At 40.4% G+C, this 18,483-nt stretch overlaps 2 protein-coding genes and 1 pseudogene across 2 annotated transcripts; 1 reads left to right on the top strand and 2 right to left on the bottom strand.

Moving 5' to 3' along the window:
- Nucleotides 1–227: 227 nt before the first annotated feature.
- On the top strand, nucleotides 228–6,080 carry mipa (major intrinsic protein of lens fiber a). Its single transcript, XM_046366157.1, has 4 exons — nucleotides 228–1,039; nucleotides 1,942–2,106; nucleotides 2,787–2,867; nucleotides 3,078–6,080. Exons 1-4 carry the CDS (start codon nucleotides 680–682, stop codon nucleotides 3,261–3,263), a joined length of 792 nt encoding a protein of 263 aa, XP_046222113.1. The 5' UTR covers nucleotides 228–679; the 3' UTR covers nucleotides 3,264–6,080.
- Nucleotides 6,081–6,875: 795 nt separating this feature from the next.
- On the bottom strand, nucleotides 6,876–11,605 carry ptges3a (prostaglandin E synthase 3a (cytosolic)). The gene is made up of 8 exons (XM_046366158.1): nucleotides 11,383–11,605; nucleotides 10,227–10,340; nucleotides 9,247–9,316; nucleotides 9,010–9,108; nucleotides 8,670–8,759; nucleotides 8,480–8,551; nucleotides 8,280–8,298; nucleotides 6,876–8,105 (listed from the first exon to the last, which is right to left on the bottom strand). Coding segments are annotated over exons 1-8 (486 nt in total). The 5' UTR covers nucleotides 11,385–11,605; the 3' UTR covers nucleotides 6,876–8,085.
- Nucleotides 11,606–12,202: 597 nt separating this feature from the next.
- LOC124046895 lies at nucleotides 12,203–17,621 on the bottom strand (annotated as a pseudogene).
- Between the last annotated feature and the right edge of the window lie 862 nt (nucleotides 17,622–18,483).

Here is an 18,483-nt window from a genome sequence, read left to right as displayed (position 1 = left end):
CCCCCTTAAACCTTTCAGCTGTGTCCTTCTCTACATGGCCCCTGGGCAATATGAAGCTCATAGTTAGGGTTAAGGGTTAGGATGATGAACCCTGGCCTGGGCACTAGGCAGAGAGAGGTCAGGGTGTTAGAAGGGTTAAGAATTTTTGATTTGTTGTATTGTGTGGTGGCCCCTCCCCCCTCCCCTGGGGTCCGTGGCCCTGGGGCCGTTATAAATAGTCCCGTGGGCTCCCCCTGCTCTGACAGTGAGGCTAAATGTCTGCAGGACATGCTCAACCTTTGTCTATCAATGTTCCTCTACTAACCACCAGCAGGGTTGGCATATAGAGACCAACACTCCGCTCCACACAGACAGGACACAGGTCTCTATGACTAGACTAGACAGAAAGCGACGGTGTAGGTCATTGGAAGTCAGTAAAGTTAGTGACTCCTAGAGAGTTGCATGTGGAACTGTTGTTTAAGTGCGGAAGGATCTTTAGGTTTAGAGAGGCACTTTATGCTTTTAAGTTTGCTGTCTTGTTTTTTGTTTATACTACCTTGAAGGCATCACTGAGATAGTCATTATTGATACGGTAAACAGAGCTTGGTGACTCAAAAGGAGAATACACATTTTCTCCTGTTTTCGCTCCTCTTTTCATCCCTCCATTGCTTTGGGGTAGCCTCTTGACTTTTTGGCCACAATGTGGGAGTTCCGGTCCATGTCGTTCTGGCGGGCAGTGTTTGCCGAGTTCTATGGCACCATGTTCTTTGTGTTCTTTGGTCTGGGGGCAGCTTTGCGCTGGACCACCGGGCCCCACAACGTTCTCCATGTGGCCTTTTGCTTCGGCCTGGCCGCTGCCACCCTCATCCAGTCCATCGGTCACATCAGCGGGGGACACATCAACCCGGCCGTCACCTTCGCCTACCTGATTGGCTCCCAGATGTCCCTGTTCCGCGCCTTTTTCTACATTGTGGCCCAGTGTCTGGGGGCGCTGGCCGGGGCCGCCGTGCTCTATGGGGTCACCCCCAACAACATGAGGGGAAACCTGGCACTCAACACGGTAAGACTAACTGACCAATGACAGGTGATGCAGGAATGAACCAGGGTTGGGGTCAATTCCATTTCAATTCAGTCAATTCAGCTGAATTTAAATGGAATTGATCACAACCCTGATAGGAAAGTCTGTGGAGACAATCACACATTTCAGAGTTGCATTGTATCTGCCATGAATAAATGAAATTAACTTGACAGGTGATAAAGAACATCTGTGTGTGTAACCATGACTTCTTTATTTTTACTCTTTTCTACATTGTAAAATAATAGTGAAGACATCAAAACTATGAAATAACAGATATGGAATCATGTAGTAACCAAAATAGTGTTAAACGAATCCAAATATGTTTTATATTTGAGATTCTTCTAAGTAGCCTTGATGACAGCTTTGCACACTCTTGACATTCTCTCATGGGGAATGCTTTTCCAACAGCCTTGAAGAAGTTCCCACATATGCTGAGCACTTGTCATCAAGGCAAAGGATGGTTATTACATGATTCCATATGTGTTACTTCATAGTTTTGATGTCTTCACTATTATTCTACAATGTAGAAAATAGTAAAAAATAAAGAAAAACCCTGGATAGAGTAGGTGAGTCCAAACATTTGACTGGTACCGTAAATATATATATTTGAACAACGTTAGATGTTATGAATAGTTAATAGTCATAAAATATCTGTTATTAAATGTGTACAAAAACACAACTCCACTTTAGAATGCATGCGCAATGTAAGATTTGCCAATTATACTTTTTTAGTGAGCTATTTTTATGCCTTCAAGGTTTAACCTATTGATTGATTGACTGACTGTTAGAGTTTTTCATACCGGCCAATGGAGTAGAAATAACTTCAAAAAGTGAACAGTAATCATTCATTCAACTGTCTGTTCTATCTCGCCCCCCTTCTCCAGCTGCAGCCAGGTATCAGCCTGGGCATGGCCACTACTATGGAGGTGTTCCTCACTCTGCAGCTGGTTGTCTGCATCTTCGCTGTGACAGATGAGAGGCGTAATGGACGCCTGGGCTCTGCCGCCCTAGCCATCGGCTTCTCTGTCCTCATAGGACACCTGCTGGGGGTAAGACATGTATTCCAAATATATAAAATATGTTTATAGACCATAGAATACAGGGAATTGTATTGGGTGAAAATGGGCTTAGACACAGGGTTGGGTTGGTTGAAGCTTCGAGATTTTTAGCACTTTAAAAATATTGTATTTACTTAACTTTTTTGACAACTGTTTTTAATAACTTGTAATAATGCTGAAAGAGCAATAAACTAAACTAAGAGACATAGGCTTGGAGTGGGGTGGTAAGAGACCATTATGACTCATTATGATATGATCGGGGCTAGGTTTCCCAAATGCGGTGTAGCACTAAGATCATCTTAATTCCATTGAAATTGAGAGGCAAAACATGATTTTAGTGCTACAATACGATGTTTTTGGGAAACCTGGCCCTGAACAATATAGAACATCAGTCAAAGTGGGATATTTAGGGATAGTTCAATTCCAATAATGTATATGAGTAGATGATGTCAGAAGCAGGAATGCCTGATTAAACATGGGAATCCCCATCTCTGTGACTACAAAAGAGAAGGGGTGTGTAATCCATTGTTTTGATGGGGTTGGTCAGGACTCTAGATAGACCAATATGAGGGCATTAAAAAGTACTATTGTATGATGTAGGTAGGTTTTTCACCACTGCACTCTACATACTGTTACCAAAATATAACCCCGGTCTATTCTCTTTGACATAGATGTACTACACTGGTACTGGAATGAACCCTGCCAGGTCCTTCGCCCCCGCTGTCCTGGTCAGAAACTTTGTCAACCACTGGGTAAGACACTTTGTTCACACCTTACAAAGCCACAACGTACAACAATTTAAAGATTTTACAACAATTTATAGCAATTTACAACAACTTACAATATGTTGTATGGAGTTTAGAACTGTGAAATAGCTAGATGAACTCACCAACACATTCCCCTTTCTATCTCTCTCTTTGTGTCTCTGTCTCCCTCTCCGGTCTGGTCTGGTCCTGTGCCAGGTGTACTGGGTGGGTCCGATGATTGGTGGTGCTATGGGAGCTATTATCTATGATTTCATGCTGTTTCCCCGCATGCGCGGTCTCTCTGAGAGGATGGCCATACTGAAGGGCACCAGGCCCCCAGAGGCTGAGAGCCAGCAGGACACCCGAGGAGAGGCCATCGAGCTCAAGACTCAGGCCCTATAAGCCTGGTGGAAGAAGGTTGGCTTTTTGAACCCCCTATCCCCCTATTCTGTACCCAAACCCCCTCCGAACCCTCAACCCCACCCAACACACACGCACACACATACCTCTTCCCCCCCTTCCCATTTAACCCACCCACACACATAGTACATATGGACCATAGACACAAACCCTCCTCACCCTCACAACAATTCCACCTTCCTCACCATCCTCATTCTCACTCTGCTGATCCAGAAACAGCCCTAACTACCCTCCAACACTGACCCTCACCCATACCTCCCCCCTTGGACTGCAGGATAAAGACGTAGGGTAAGAAGAGGACTTAGTTGCCACTGAAGAAAGCACCCTGCTGTGGCCTGTGGTGTAGGGAATGGGTCACTCCTGGCTGACCAGGTGGCTATAACTGCTCAGGACAGGGGCATCTCTCTCTCTCTCTCGCTCGTTTGTAGTCTGCTAGGAGTGAAGCTACAGTAGAGCAGTGGACTTCTGCATGCTTTTTCATTTTTTTCATCCAGTTTGAATCTCTCCCTTGTGTTTTTTTTGTTTTTGTTTCATGAAACTTCGGGAACCTGACATGTATGTTATATTATACCTTTAAAGAATTTATGAGGATTTTATTCAACTCAAATTCCATTTTCAAGTCTTGCGTGTGTTGTGTGTGCGTGTTGTGTGCCTGTTTTAGCAAACCATTTTTATTCTGGCCTTTTTTCATTACCACAATTCCTTTGTTCGTTATCATGCTTTGTTGTCTTTATTCATCATGCTGTATCCTATTCTAAGGGAAAGAAGCATCCTTTGCCCCCCCCCTTCTCCTTCATTGATTTTGCTACAGTAAAGTTCTGATTCACTAGTAGTTTTACAGACAACATGTTTAGAGTGCTCCCCTTTTAACGCAAAGCCCTTCAATTTTTGCATTGAAGTTAAATTGTTCTGAGTCTGTGTCTCTTCAAGGGAAGCACAAACACAGTCAGATTTATATCAGAATAAACACACAACACACAAAATTTAACAGGTCTTTTGTTAACTCAATCTCCATCTCTATTTAAACACATCTTGAAAATGAAAGGGGGATACCTAGTCAGTTGTACAACTGAATGCATTCAACTTAAATGGGTCTTACGCATTTAACCCAAACCCTTTGAGTCAGAGAGGTGCGGGGGGTTGCCTTAATTGTCATCGGCGCCTGGGGAACAGTGGATTAACTGCCTTGCTCAAGGGCAGAACGACAGATTTTTAACTTGTCAGCTCGAGGATTCGATCCAGAAACCTTTCGGTTACTGGCGCAAGTCTCCTACTGCAAAGCTACCAAATTGTACATTATTATACATTTTTTTACTACAAAATTCCACTTCTTTGACCTGTTGGCTCTCCTTGACTTCGATACAGCCATGTTAAGTGCCTAAGAAGATAAAAGGGGTTTTACTGTATGCAGTTCAGTACCAGTATTGTCTGTACCAGACTGTTACGTTTTACTCCGTTTCTGGAATGCCTTTTTTTTCCATTAAAGCTTGTGCCCTTAGAGCGGATTTATGTACAGACGTGTCACAGCTGGATTGGCTTTCATTTCGTGTCATTTTATGTAATAACAACAACAAAACACCTGACTGGCTTTGTTATGTGGATCAAGCTCGTTTTCTTAGTTGATTGTAGTTCTTTCTTATACATAACCTTTTAAAGAAAAAAAATCACCCAAATGTGGCTGAAAACCAAAATGAGTGCATGATGATGCAGTGGCTTCTTGCTGGTGTTAAGCAGACACCTGGTGCGTTTTCTCTTCTCTCTAAGGGGAGAGGTTCTCTTTTCTCTCTAGGGGAAGCGGGATCAATTTAAGATCAGGGAGTTATTTTCAGTGTACTGGTAAGTCCATCCACCTCTCTGATATCTAGTCTGTTTTGCCCTCCAAACTCAGGTTCTTATAACCTGGTCCTAGTTCTGTTTGTGCTACGTTGCCACCGAGTTAGCAAGACAGCACAAACAGATCTGAAACCAGGCTATGGTTCTTAAACCTGGGGGGTAAAAACAGAGAAGAATCGAGAAGATAATCACCTAAACTGAGGCGATTTAATTCTTTAGCTTTGTGTTACTAGGTGTGGACGTGAGGTAAACTAAATGTGCACCTGTATGATCTCTTCATAACATCTGCATCAGAGGGACATTAAACTTGGAGGTCAAACCCCCCTTTTTTGACTCCTAAGTCCTACTCTTCCCTCCATTCCTGCTTCCTGCTTTCACACCCTACCTCCTCCCGCAGTTTACAAGGTGGCCATTTTGTGTTCCGATCTAAAGGTGACAGGACAGTTGATGCTGCAGGGACTCTTGTGATGCGATGGAGGGGTACTGCAGTGTTGAACCAGCTCATAGTGTTATTACAAACCACTTCCATTTTCACTACTTGATAGAGCAGTAAACTGAACAAGACATGAAGCCGATTCTCCTTTTACATTCACTTTAATTTCGCTTGATTCCTCCAGCGGTAGATAGAATAGATTTCCTTCCTTATTTTAGTTTATGACTTATGTTGAACATTTTGAAATTAAAATAATTATGTTTGTATTCCATTGAAAAGCTTTGTGATGTACAGTGTAAAATGTTATTTTTTAATTGACCATGATTGTTGAAACTGGATGGATAGACAATATCATTTCAAATCTATACAATGTCTCCTCTTTGGCCATTTGGTTATGAAAGGTATGGGAAAAGACATGATACAGTATAACAATATGCTTGGATCCTATCAAGAACATATTATAAACATACTTTCATAATCAGAGAACCCTGGATTTATTATTTTATATGTAAAAAAAAACTTCCTAAAATTCAGATTCTTCTGTCGGTCTGTTTTTTTCTAGATTGAACTGCAGGAAAAAACAGCTTTGATGTTCATTATTACCAGGGAGATGACAGGTGTTTCATATCTTTATTTTCACAAAACTCTCAATTTTACACAAATATCTTTTGGTAAATGATGGGCACTGTCTCTACTGGTCTCAATGACATACAATATTACAGAGCGTTCATTTAGGGTACTAAATTCAATTATATAAACTCAATTGGCTCCAATCCCCTTGAACCGAATATACATTATTTCTAACCAAATTGTAAAATCTAACCGCAATATAAATGTATTAACTCCAACAGGGATTGAATTTATGTAAGTAAAAATGGACCTGGAATTAATGGTTTGTGCATACATCTTCGATAAGGAGAATATTACCAACATTAAGACATCAATTAGTGTGTGTTAGTGTTTACTAAAGTCTCATATTCTCTCTGAATGGCACACAGTTGTGACATTTAGCATGCTCCTATACTGACCCAACAGCAAATCATTTTATTGAGGAAAATGAAAACTTCAAGTGGGACTGTCCAAAAGGTAAGGTATCCTAGACTGGCAGCACATATTAATATGATGGTTCCTAATCTGAATAGATTCTCTCAATAGCCTATATCTGGGTTTGTAGCCATTAGCACTACCTGGTGGCCAGAGGATGTATAAGCATGCAAGTGACAATGCTGAAATAACAAATTATCTTTGTTCATACCCTCTATTGGAGACATGTTATTCTCACTTTAAGTAGCAAGAGACACTGTATTAAACCGGACAACCTCCAAACATCAACTTAGTCTCAGACAGTTTATTAGAAATACGGAAACAAAAATTCCCACTGCATTTAACAAACTGAAATTTATTTAATCTGATCTGCAAAAAAAAAAAAAAGTTGCCGAAACATAGTAGTGCATTTGCTTTAACACTTGCAAATTAAATTAGGTAATTTATTGACAAGTTGTTTTTGTTATGTTTCTGCACCCTTTTGAAAATAGAATAAATAATATTTTTGACATCTGCTCCAACACTTTTGTTTGATACAAAATGTCCAAAATGTTGAAATAAACTACCGGTATATCCTTTGAAAATGTTAGGTATTTACATTGATATATACTAAAGAAAAAACATCCTCGCAAAATGAGATTGCACAGAAAGGTTGTATCATTATAACGTACAACTTAAGTTATACTGTAAAATAAGGTTAACATGCATATTCATTTAAATACCTCAATATTTAAAATCAATGAATGAACTATTACCTGTAATATTTGCACATTAATGAACACTGGGAAAATATTTGCTTGGAGTTAAAACTATAAATACATAACAAAAATTAAACTGAAACAAAATGAACAGTATGAACAATAAAATGGGACATTTTTTATTTAAAAAAGAAACTACTTTATTTGAAAATAGGCGGTTGTTTTGAAACCTGTTTTTTCCCCCTAATTTACAAATCACAAATATGTCTAAATTTAATACGTAACCTCAGACATTATTAAATAAAAAAGGGAGAGGTGGGGTGTAACTAAGATATTATCCCATCAGAGCAGGGCCACATTCAGCAGGCAAACATTGTCAAACGTTGCAGATAGAAATAGCATGAATAGAACCGACATGATTCCATAACTCTACATGTCAGTGGCGTGTGTGATCTACATTACGTATTTCAATCTGAATGTTCCACAACGTGGCCCCTGGTTAAGTTAAAGGATGATAGAACTAAACCCCACAACAACACATGGAAACAACTGAATTTTCCATGCAGAATTAGAACAGCACCACACTAGGACAGTGGCTAAAGAATGCTCTGGTGTTATGTTACGACAGACAGTCTTTCGTCAGCGAGTTTCCTGTGATGTGTTTGGAAAACTGGTGACGTTTCCTCCTTTCAAATACGGCTACCAATAACTCATCTCTAATTTTTATCTTCAACCGACCTTTGGAGGCTTTACTTCCTTGTTTTCATCGGTTACAAAACATCCTTTAATGCTCCCATTACTCCAAGTCTGGCATCTCTGAAAAGTTAGAAGACTTAAGGTAAAAAGTCAATCTACCAATTCCACAACATCACTCGTGTGGATGGTATGAGGATTTTCAAGAAACTTCAAATTAAATGTACTGTGAAAATGCTCAAGAATGTCTGCTTGCTACATTCTTTGGTCGTGTGCTAAAATGTTATCAAAACTTACTTTCATCATCACTGTCGTTCTGTAAATAAAAGAAATGGACGATTAGTGTCAAATTTACTCTAAACTGCAAAACATAAAAGCAAGTAGATATCCTTTTCCTTACATCATCATATACAGTAACATTACATGTTTGCAATTCGTTTGATATTTGCTGTAAAGTTAATTTGGAGATAACAAAAAAAGAAGAGAGAAACACAAACCTCTTTTAGACCTTCTATACCACCCATGCCCAGATCTGGCATACCGTCTTCTCCTCCCATCGTGTTCATCATCTGAAAATAAGACAACAATCACTGTTTGGACATAAAAAAATATAAAAAAATACAATAATTGAACACATTTATAAACATTACACACTTTGTGCAACATGACATGCTTGCTTTTGCTTGCCTCTGAGAATTTGTCGAAACTGGACAGATCCTCATCAGAATCATCCTCCCAGTCTTTCCAGTTGTTGAAGTCAACACCCAGCCATTGAAACTGTGGAAAACAAAACAGACATCCCAAATCAACATTTTAACCAACATTTAAGGCAAAATGCCCCTCTTATGTGATCTTAGTCTCAGAGTAGGAGTGCTGATCAGTTTGACCTTTTTGATGAATAAGATACATGAACATGAGGGATGTAATCCTAGATCAGCACTCTTACTCCGAGACACTTTCTGAAGAAGAGCCCAGAAATACAAAACAGAAGAGGGAATGTAGAATATTGTACCAAAACATTTCTGACCTTTGCCTTGTCCTTCGTTAAACGTGGCCATGCAATACCCGCCTTTGCTTTCTTTAGACAACACAACACAGACCTGTCTGTACGTTTGTGCTTGGACTCCTACAAGGAGAAGAAGAGAGATGCTCATAATATATTACAAGTCATTTTGTATGAGGGATCATCTTTTCATCCTATTTAACATCCAGGTCATTGCAGTTGGTGATTCAGCAGCTAAATGGAAAAAATATATATACTTACATTGGGGTCAATTGAGTCGAAAAGGTCCAATTCATTTTGGTGTTTGAGGTTTTCAATCCCGCCAACACAACTGAAAAGACAGAACAGAGTAAAATACAGTGACTTCAGAAAGTATTCATACCCCTTGACTTACTTCACTTTTTGTTGTGTTACAGTCAATTAAAAATGGATTAAATATATATTTTTTCATCCATCTACACACAATACCCCATAATGACAAAGTGAAAACAAATGTATTGATAATTAAATACAGAAATCTCATTTACAGAAGTATTCACACCCCTGAGTCAATACTTTGTAGAAGTAGCCTTGGTAGCGATTACAGCCATGTCTTTCTGGGTAAATATCTAAGAGCTTTCCACACCTGGATTTTCCCATTATTCTTTTTTTTAAAATAAGTTCTGGTGCCTTGTTGCAAACAATGTATGTTTTGGAAAATGTGTATTCTGCACAGGCTTCCTTCTTTGCCCTCAGTCAATTAGGTTAGTATTGTGGAGTAACTTCAATGTTGTTGATCCTTCCTCAGTTCTCTCTTATCACAGCCATTAAAGTCTGACTGTTTTAAAGTCACCATTGGCTTCATGGGTTAGGGCAGTTTCCTTCCTCTCCAGCAACTGAGATCGACAGGACGCCTGTATCTTTGTAGTGACTGGGTGTATTGATACACCATCAAAGTGTAATTAATAACTTCACCATGCTCAAAGGGATAGTCAATGTCAAGGTGTGTGAATACTTTCTGAAGGCACTGTAGATGAACGGTTTGCTCATTCAGACAGTAAGGGCCGATAAATTTAATCTTATTCCTGGACTAAAAGGAAAATAAATATTATTTTTAGTCCAGGCAGGATTAGGTTTAATCTGTGTCCGGGAAACTGCTTCTGCAAGTGCAATAGGCGTAATTTATGGACAGCTCACAATTGATCCTAACATCAGTGTCAATTAAACTGCAGTGTGTCCGGGGTAATGGTGAAGCAGCTTACCGAAAATCAAGTTTTGATTTTTCAAACTTTACTTTAAGATCTTTGCTGTCTTCTACCAGGAACTCAATGAACACTGAGTCCCTTCTGTCAAACCACTTTGCTGTTGCTGGCTGCCTATTGGACAATAGAGAAGAGAGAAGACTTATTAGTCCATTACAAAGCAACAGCCAATGTCTTCTAGGTTCTGTTCATAAAATCCAAACAAAGATTTGGGAAATTGCAAACACATCATTAGGAAATTGGGATGGAAAACAATGAAGGGATCAAATACTTTCATTTTGGATGCAAAACTGAATAATTTGCTGTTTAGAAAGCAGTCTCCGGGTCTGTTGCATGCGTCATCAGGAGAAACAGAAAAAGCATGCACGTTTAATTTAAACATTGACTAGCTAACGAAGATAGATAATATTGTTTGGTTACATTCAATACAATATACATTCAATACAAGCTAGTCTAGCTCCTCCACCCATTCAACCTGATCCAAGGTTATACTTGATCAGGTGGCTCATTGTCACTGGTCTCTGCCCTTATTTCAGTGGTTTTGCTAGCAATTCCTAATGGTTATTCTTAGCTAACCAGATCCAACACCCTTCCATATATTAATTAATGAGCTAGCTAGACAGGTCACATGGAATGTCACTCCAACTTGCAAGCCAGTAACGTTTGCTAGGCTAGTATATTTGCAAGGAAATAGCTAGCCCACGTGAATAAAGGACTATCTGCTCATGTAACCGTTGTGGAGAACTAAAGCCCAGCTTTGTATTACTGATAATATCTCATTACGGCTCAAATGAGACATTTCCTGGCGTGTAAAGCTGACAATTCGACTAGAGTGAACTGACAAGCGCTCCATTCATTCCCACTAATCGTAACCCCATGTGCATGTAGGCCTAAAGTTAGCTAGCTACGGTTAGCTAAAGCTATAGCGTTGCCGTTTATGTCCCGTGGACAAAATGTACTTTTATTGCAGAGTTGCTATACATACATGTCGGAGCATTCCAGACAAGTAACGTTGGCTAGCTAACATAGCTAAACTCTGAGTAACAAAACTTGAAGCTAGCTATGGCTAAATTGCTAGCACGCTACCCTGCATTCGCAAGGGTGGCCATTGCTTTGGACGCTAGCTCTCTCATCCGACCCTCCATCCCACACTTACATCTCTTGCTATCTAGTTCTTTCACTCCAAAAAGGCAGTATTCGTCACAATGTGCTGTTGGATAATCGAGTTCAATCCGTAGCTAAATATGACAGGGCAAAATGTTTCCTCGTTCTCCTGCGCAATGACGTATCTCTCGAAATCGCTGGTTTCACTATCACCGTCTGGAGACCTTTCTGGATCATTCTCTCGTGCCGGGGGAAGTTTCTTGCGTGCGCTTTACCTGAAGCCTAGGCTGAACGCCGTTACCGTGGCAACACGCACACACACGATCTGTAACATTTCAACGATTTCACCTGTACAACGCAGGTGTGTACGAACAGGTGTTACGTGTGTAAACATTTTTTTTAAATATATATATACACATGTGATTTTTGTATTTAATTACCAATAAATGGGAAACAGAAATACACTAAACAGAAACAAAATCTTCCATCTCCTTTATTTTACCAGGTAAATTGACTGAGAACCCATTTGCAGCAACGACCTGGGGAATACTTACAGGGGAGAGGAATGAGCCAGTTGTAAACTGGGGATTATTAGGTGACCGTGATGGTATGAGGGCCAGATTGGGAATTTAGCCAGGACACCAGGGTTAACACCCCTACTCTTAATATAAGCGCCATGGAATCTTTAATGACCTCAGAGAGTCAGGACACTAGTTTAACGTCCCATCCGAAAGACAGCACCCTACACAGGGCAGTGTCCCCAATCACTGCCCTGGGGCATTGGGATATGTTTTTAGATCAGAGGAAAGAGTGCCTCCTACTGGCCCTCCAACACCACTTCCAGTAGCATCTGTTCTCCCATCCAGGAACTGACCAGGACCAACCCTGTTTAGCTTCAGAAGCAAGCCAACAGTGGTATGCAGGGTGGTATGCTGCTGGCTCCTTATTCAACAACTTTATTTCTAGCCTTGAAATAAATTCAGACAACGTCTATTAAAAGGTTGGACTGGATCTGGTCCTCGTGGTTGTTTGGTGTTTACATGGTCAGCTGCTGCAAAGAAGAATTCAAAAGGTTTTTGCATTTTAGGAGATTCCAACATTGTATATAACATAATATAATCTGGAACTGTAAGGTCCAGATGTGCCTGTAATCACCTTACAACATAGAAATCAAAGAAAAACGTAAATTACACATGATATTACATTTACAACAGATTGACAACCAATTAAATATTCTTACCATGATGGCATTGACGACGTCATTGTTGCTTTTGAGCACTCATATAGCCTTCAGTCGAGATACATTGGCTTGTGACATCACCAGTTCAATGTCCTTCACGGCTGTCTCATCAACCTGCAAAGCATGATGGAACACATTGGTAGCGCATAAGGAACTGCTTATACTGTTAGAGCATAATGAGGAAGTAAAAACTGCTGACGTCATAAACAATGTTTTATGATAGTTAAGTAAACGCCAGAGGATGGCAGTTGGAACAAGCCTGGTTCAAGATCTGACAGAACAGCACAAACAGATATGGGGCCACGCTAACTTCGACCCTTCACCTCTTCCTCTCTGCTCTCCTCTTGTATACTGTGGGCTTCTGTGTGTTCTCCTGGATGCTGGACGTTCTGTCTTCTCCCTGGACCTTGAACTTCTCTGCCGCTGCCAGCTGAGCTTTTTGGGACAACTCCTCAATCTGGAAGAAAAGGAAATCCACTCTCAGAAAACAGAATTGCAAGAATATCTCTAATTCATAAAGAACTTAACATAAATACTTTAATAAATAAATTGCTTATGGCATTTATAGCAATTTTTTAAGGTATTTGTAAACTATTTGAAAGTAATCACGTCCGATCTGAAATGTGAAGACACACTTTTTGAGATCCAACCCAGATGCAATGGATAAATGATTATCCTCACATTTCTGATTACTACTTAACCCTTGTGTGGTTACATTTTCAATGTTTACTAAAATATTTATTATACAATTAATATTTTGTTTAACCTGAGACTCATTGGCCTTGGCTCATTTTCTGTGCCGAACATGTAAAAGATTACATTTTCATTGAGTGCACCCCCCCCCCCCTACACATTTATATTACATATGTGGTTATCCAAGTGTAATAAACATGTGGAAAGGTGGGTGTGTAGGTACAAACACATCCAAATTAAACAAAAAGGTTTGCTGTGGCACTTCACTCTTGTCTTCCTCCTCCCTGGGCCTGCTGTTTCAACATAGTACCAAGAACCTGTCTGTCTGTCTCCCTGCCCGTCTGCCTGTCTCCAACTTTTCTCGCACTCTTTACCCTTTGTAGTGTGTGAAACTACACAAATCAAATCAAATTTATTTATAAAGCCCTTCTTACATCAGCTGATATCTCAAAGTGCTGTACAGAAACCCAGCCTAAAACCCCAAACAGCAAACAATGCAGGTGTTAGAAGCACAATGTCTTTACAATACATTATTTCGATACATTGTGAAAAATTCTGTATTTTCCCACACTCTACCCCAGCCGGTACAAATTGAGACACAACAAATAAATAGCTTTGCATGTGTGGCTCCATACCACAATCAATCAGTATAGCAAAAATAATCTCTTAGTAATCATTTTTGCAGAGAGAGAAGCTAGTGTTTTCCAAATATGAGGATCATGTCTCTGTCAATTCGGAGTCTGACAGTGAATTGGAAGAAGAGGAGAAGATTGACCCTCAGCCAGCCCCAGGACCAGCCCATCAGCAGACAGCCCCAGGACCAGCCCTTCAACAACCAGTTCATCAACAGCCTGCAGGAGGAGAAATAAGCATGTAAAAAATGGTGCAATTGAATGGTCTTCTTGCCCAAGGAATGAGCCACCCCGCATGGCTGTCAATTTGATAGGGATAAAACTAGGGCCGACGCAGATGGTGGTTACTCATGTGCAGGACATAAAGTCTTCTTTTGAACTGTTCATCCCAGACACCATCCAGAAAATCATTCTGGACCGCACTAATTCGGAGGGAAGGCACATTTTTGTAGAGAGATGGAAGGAAATTGACCAAACTCATTTACGTGGATACTTTGGGGTTCTTATCCTTGCTGGTGTTTTCAGATCCAATGTGGAATCCACAGAATCCCTATGAGATGCAGAAACTGGCAGAGAACTTTTCCATGTTACAATGTCTCTGGAAAACTTCCACATTATTTTCAGGATTATCCGCTTTGATAACTGAGACACCAGACCAGCTCGGCGGTAGAGAGACAAGCTAGCTGCAATCAGGTCAGTGTGGGACAAGTGGGTGGACAGCCTTCCCCTGTTTTACAACCCAGGGCCCAACGTTGATGAGCAGCTTATGCCATTTAGGGGCCACTGCCTCTTCAGGCAGTACATACTGTCTAAACCCTCAAATTATGAAATCAAGATCTGGGCTGCCTGTGATGCTGCTTTATCATATGCGTGGAACTTGCACGTGTATACGGGGAAGCCAGATGGAGGAGCCCCTGAGAATAATCAAGGGATGCAGGTTGTCCTGGACGTGACACAGGGACTCCGTGGCCACAACATCACATGGAATAAAAAATGTACTTCGCACAAGTTGGGACAGGAGCTCCTCAAGAGGAAGTTGACTTGTGATATTCTTTAAATCTTGGACATCATCTGAATGGCTTTGAACCAAGATTGGAACAGAAGGAAGCTCCAGAGGAGACGGCTCTTTCTTGAGGAGCTGGGAAAGGCATTGGTAAGACCTCAAATCCAGAGTAGGCAACATATCCCAAGGACCACAGCTTCTGCAGCCATCGTGAGGAGGATTCAGGAGGAGGATGCTGGTGCCCCATCTGCCCGACCCACAGAACCAACAACTCCAATACCGGAAGTGTGAGTGATGATGTTGCATGTGTGTGGGTCTGACTCTCCTGCCTTGGCCTGCTGTAACTATATATGTGAGTGAGTGAGATGTTAGTACAATTCCTGAACTAAGTGTTTTCATCACTCTAGATTGTAGCCGGTAGCATCAAGAAGGACAGTAAGACACAGATTAAGTTCAAAAAATAAATTTGCAACACTGTCACTCCTTGGTCTTAGTATTTTGTGTTTTCGTTATTTATTTGGTCAGGCCAGGGTGTGACATGGGTTTATTTTGTGGTGTTTTCGTATTGGGGTTTTAGTAGGCATTGGGATTGCGGCTGAGTAGGGGTGTCTAGCAATGGCTATGGCTGCCTGAGGCGGTTCTCAATCAGAGTCAGGTGATTCTCATTGTCTCTGATTGGGAACCATATTTAGGTAGCCTGGGTTTCACTGTGTGTTTTGTGGGTGATTGTTCCTGTCTCTGTGTTTGTTGTCACAAGATAGGCTGCATAGGTTTTCACGTTTCGTTTGTTGTTTTTGTATATTTAGTTGTTTCATGTATCGTACATTTTTTCATTAAAGAACATGAGTAACCACCACGCCGCATTTTCGTCCGCTTCTCTTTCAACAGACGAACGCCGTTACAAACACACAGTAAAACTGTGTGTAGTCCGGCCTTAATTTGTATTCAATGGGGCACATTTATAATTTCCATAAAATACTGTATGTAAAATGTTTCCTTCCAATTTGTTTAGTTCTAAGCAATAAACATCAATAGTGATGAAAACCGATTTGTTTACAAAAATCACATTTGATCAACAACAAAAAACGAATTGTGCTTTTATTTATAAATGTGATCTAGCAGAGAAAACATCTAAGTATTAAGTATTTTTATGTAAATTGTTATGGCTGTTTTGTTTTAAAAACCCAATAACATTGGGTGAACATTGGGTGAATAACAGAAACATAAACACCACACAATGGTTCAAATAGTGTCACGTGCCTTAGCTTCTCCGAAGAAAATGTATGCGTCGGAGGCGGAGCTGTTGTAGACGTCTGGCTTGGGGATGACAAACAGGATGTTCTTGGACTTCCTGATGTTAACCCTGGTTATGCCCATCACCTGGCCTGGTGTTGATAGAGAAGATCATTGCTTTATTCTCCATAGAAAACTTGTTGTCCATAGGAAACGTATTGCCTATAGTGTGCAAGAAACATATTGTCCGTAGGAAACGGATCTGAAAGTCATTACGACCATTAAAAAGGGCCCCACCACAGGGCAAGGCCGACCCCTATTTCAACATAATTCCTGTCCTAGAGTGGAAATGCTTGTTTTGGTTCCACCTCTGAAGAATTACATAGCAGTGATTTCCAGGTTGAGTGGAGAAACAACAAAAAGGGGCATTGACAGCAGTAGGTGTAGCTAGCTAGCATGCTAACCTTATCTTGCTATTTAATACTATCTGTTGTTGCTGTTTTTTATTTTTTACTACACCGTATACATAAGATTTGCCAGATGTCTAGGCTATGGCTGGTTCTGGAGCTGGATTTGTCATAAGCATTAAGGGGAAAAATTAGCCATAGTTGGATAGCGGAAACCAGTATATTTGACTTCCCCATTGATTGTTATCTCCAATGTTTTGGCATTTTCCATAAATTGCGGACTCAAATCTGCCATAGAAATAAAAATAATAAGATGAAGCTCTGATAATATGGGTAAATATTGAACGGTTTGGGCTAGAGACTAGTTCTTCTACACTGTAATGGACACTGTGCAAGCTTTGGTAGGCTGGCAGGCTATTCGGCTGCGGTACAATAAAGCCAAGTCCTGTGCTCATAGTTCTCACAGAGGAAGTGAAATTATAGGTTACAACGACTTTGCTCATGATGCATGCCGCAAATGACATGTAACAACAGCACAATAAATGTTACTTGAATTTTCTTTTCACGGTGTGCTATTTCATTAAAGGATACACACTTGTGGTTTCTAGCTGCACCAATTAAAGCAGTGGAGCGTGTAGTGAAGCAAAACTTTAGAGGTCAAAACCATTCATCTTGGGTAAACGGAGTGGGGTTGCAAAATGGAATTATATAACACAATTTACCATATTGTACCATAAAATGGTAATATTATATATATATATATATATATATATATATATATATATATATATATATATATATAGAGAGTGTATATATATATAATATATGTTTTACGTGCTCCTAACCAACTGTGCTATTTTGTTAGTTTTTTATGACCGAGAAGAATTTCTGGATTACTGACCTCGAACAGGAAGAAGATTTTTCCTTTAACAGGTCCGACGAGTCGTCCCGAAGAATATATTGCTTTTTCGGGAACAGGCCCAAATCTCTGTCATTTGCGTGAAGAAAAGACGGAGAAAAAGGGGGCAGAGGTCGGGCTGCCTTCTAAAAATGTGTAGGCGAGCAACTCCTACTGCCAGCCATTTTATTGGCCAACGTGCAATCATTGGAAAATAAATCGATGGCCTACGATCAAGATTATCCTACCAACGGTACATTAAAAATGGTAATATCTTATGTTTCACTAAGTCGTGGCTGAACAACGAATATAGAGCTGGCGGGATTTTCCATGCACCAGCAGGACAGAGAAGTTACGTCTGGTAAGATGAGGGGTGGGGGTGTGTGTCTATTTGTCAATAACAGCTGGTGCGTGATTTCTAATAATATAATATTATCTAATATAAGTCTCAAGGTATTGCTCGCCTGAGGTAGAGTACCTTATGATAAGCTGTAGACCACACTGACCACACTATCTACCAAGAGAGTTCTCTACCAAGAGAGTCTCATCTATATTATTCATAGCCATCTATTTACCACCACAATCCAATGCTGGCATGAAGAGCGGACTCAACCAGCTGTATAAGGCCAGGCATAAGCAAACAAGAAACTGCTCATCCAGAAGAGGCGCTCCTAGTGGCCCTGGGACTTTAATGCAGGCAAACGTCAAATTCCTTTTACATAATTTCTACCAGCATGTCACATGTCCAACCAGAGGAAAAAAAACTCTAGACCACCTTTACTCCACTCACAGAGATGCATACAAAGCACTCCCCCGCCCTCCATTTGACCAAATCTGATCATAATTCTATCCTCCTGATTTTTGCTTACAAGTAAAAACTAAAGCAGGAAGTATAAACCAATGGGGCTGGGGCACATGTATTATTATACCACTGTACTCAGAAATTATCTATGAAATTATGAGTGTATACATGTCAGAGATCACAAGACTAACATATGCAAATAACAGCATTGGGGTGTCTAGTGAATAGCTGGATATAGGTTACTG

The sequence above is a fragment of the Oncorhynchus gorbuscha genome, linkage group LG10 (assembly GCF_021184085.1).
Source record: "Oncorhynchus gorbuscha isolate QuinsamMale2020 ecotype Even-year linkage group LG10, OgorEven_v1.0, whole genome shotgun sequence".
Lineage (NCBI taxonomy): Eukaryota > Metazoa > Chordata > Actinopteri > Salmoniformes > Salmonidae > Oncorhynchus > Oncorhynchus gorbuscha.
The sequence above is the reverse complement of the archived record's forward strand: the minus strand, read 5'-3'. Positions and strand labels throughout refer to the sequence as shown.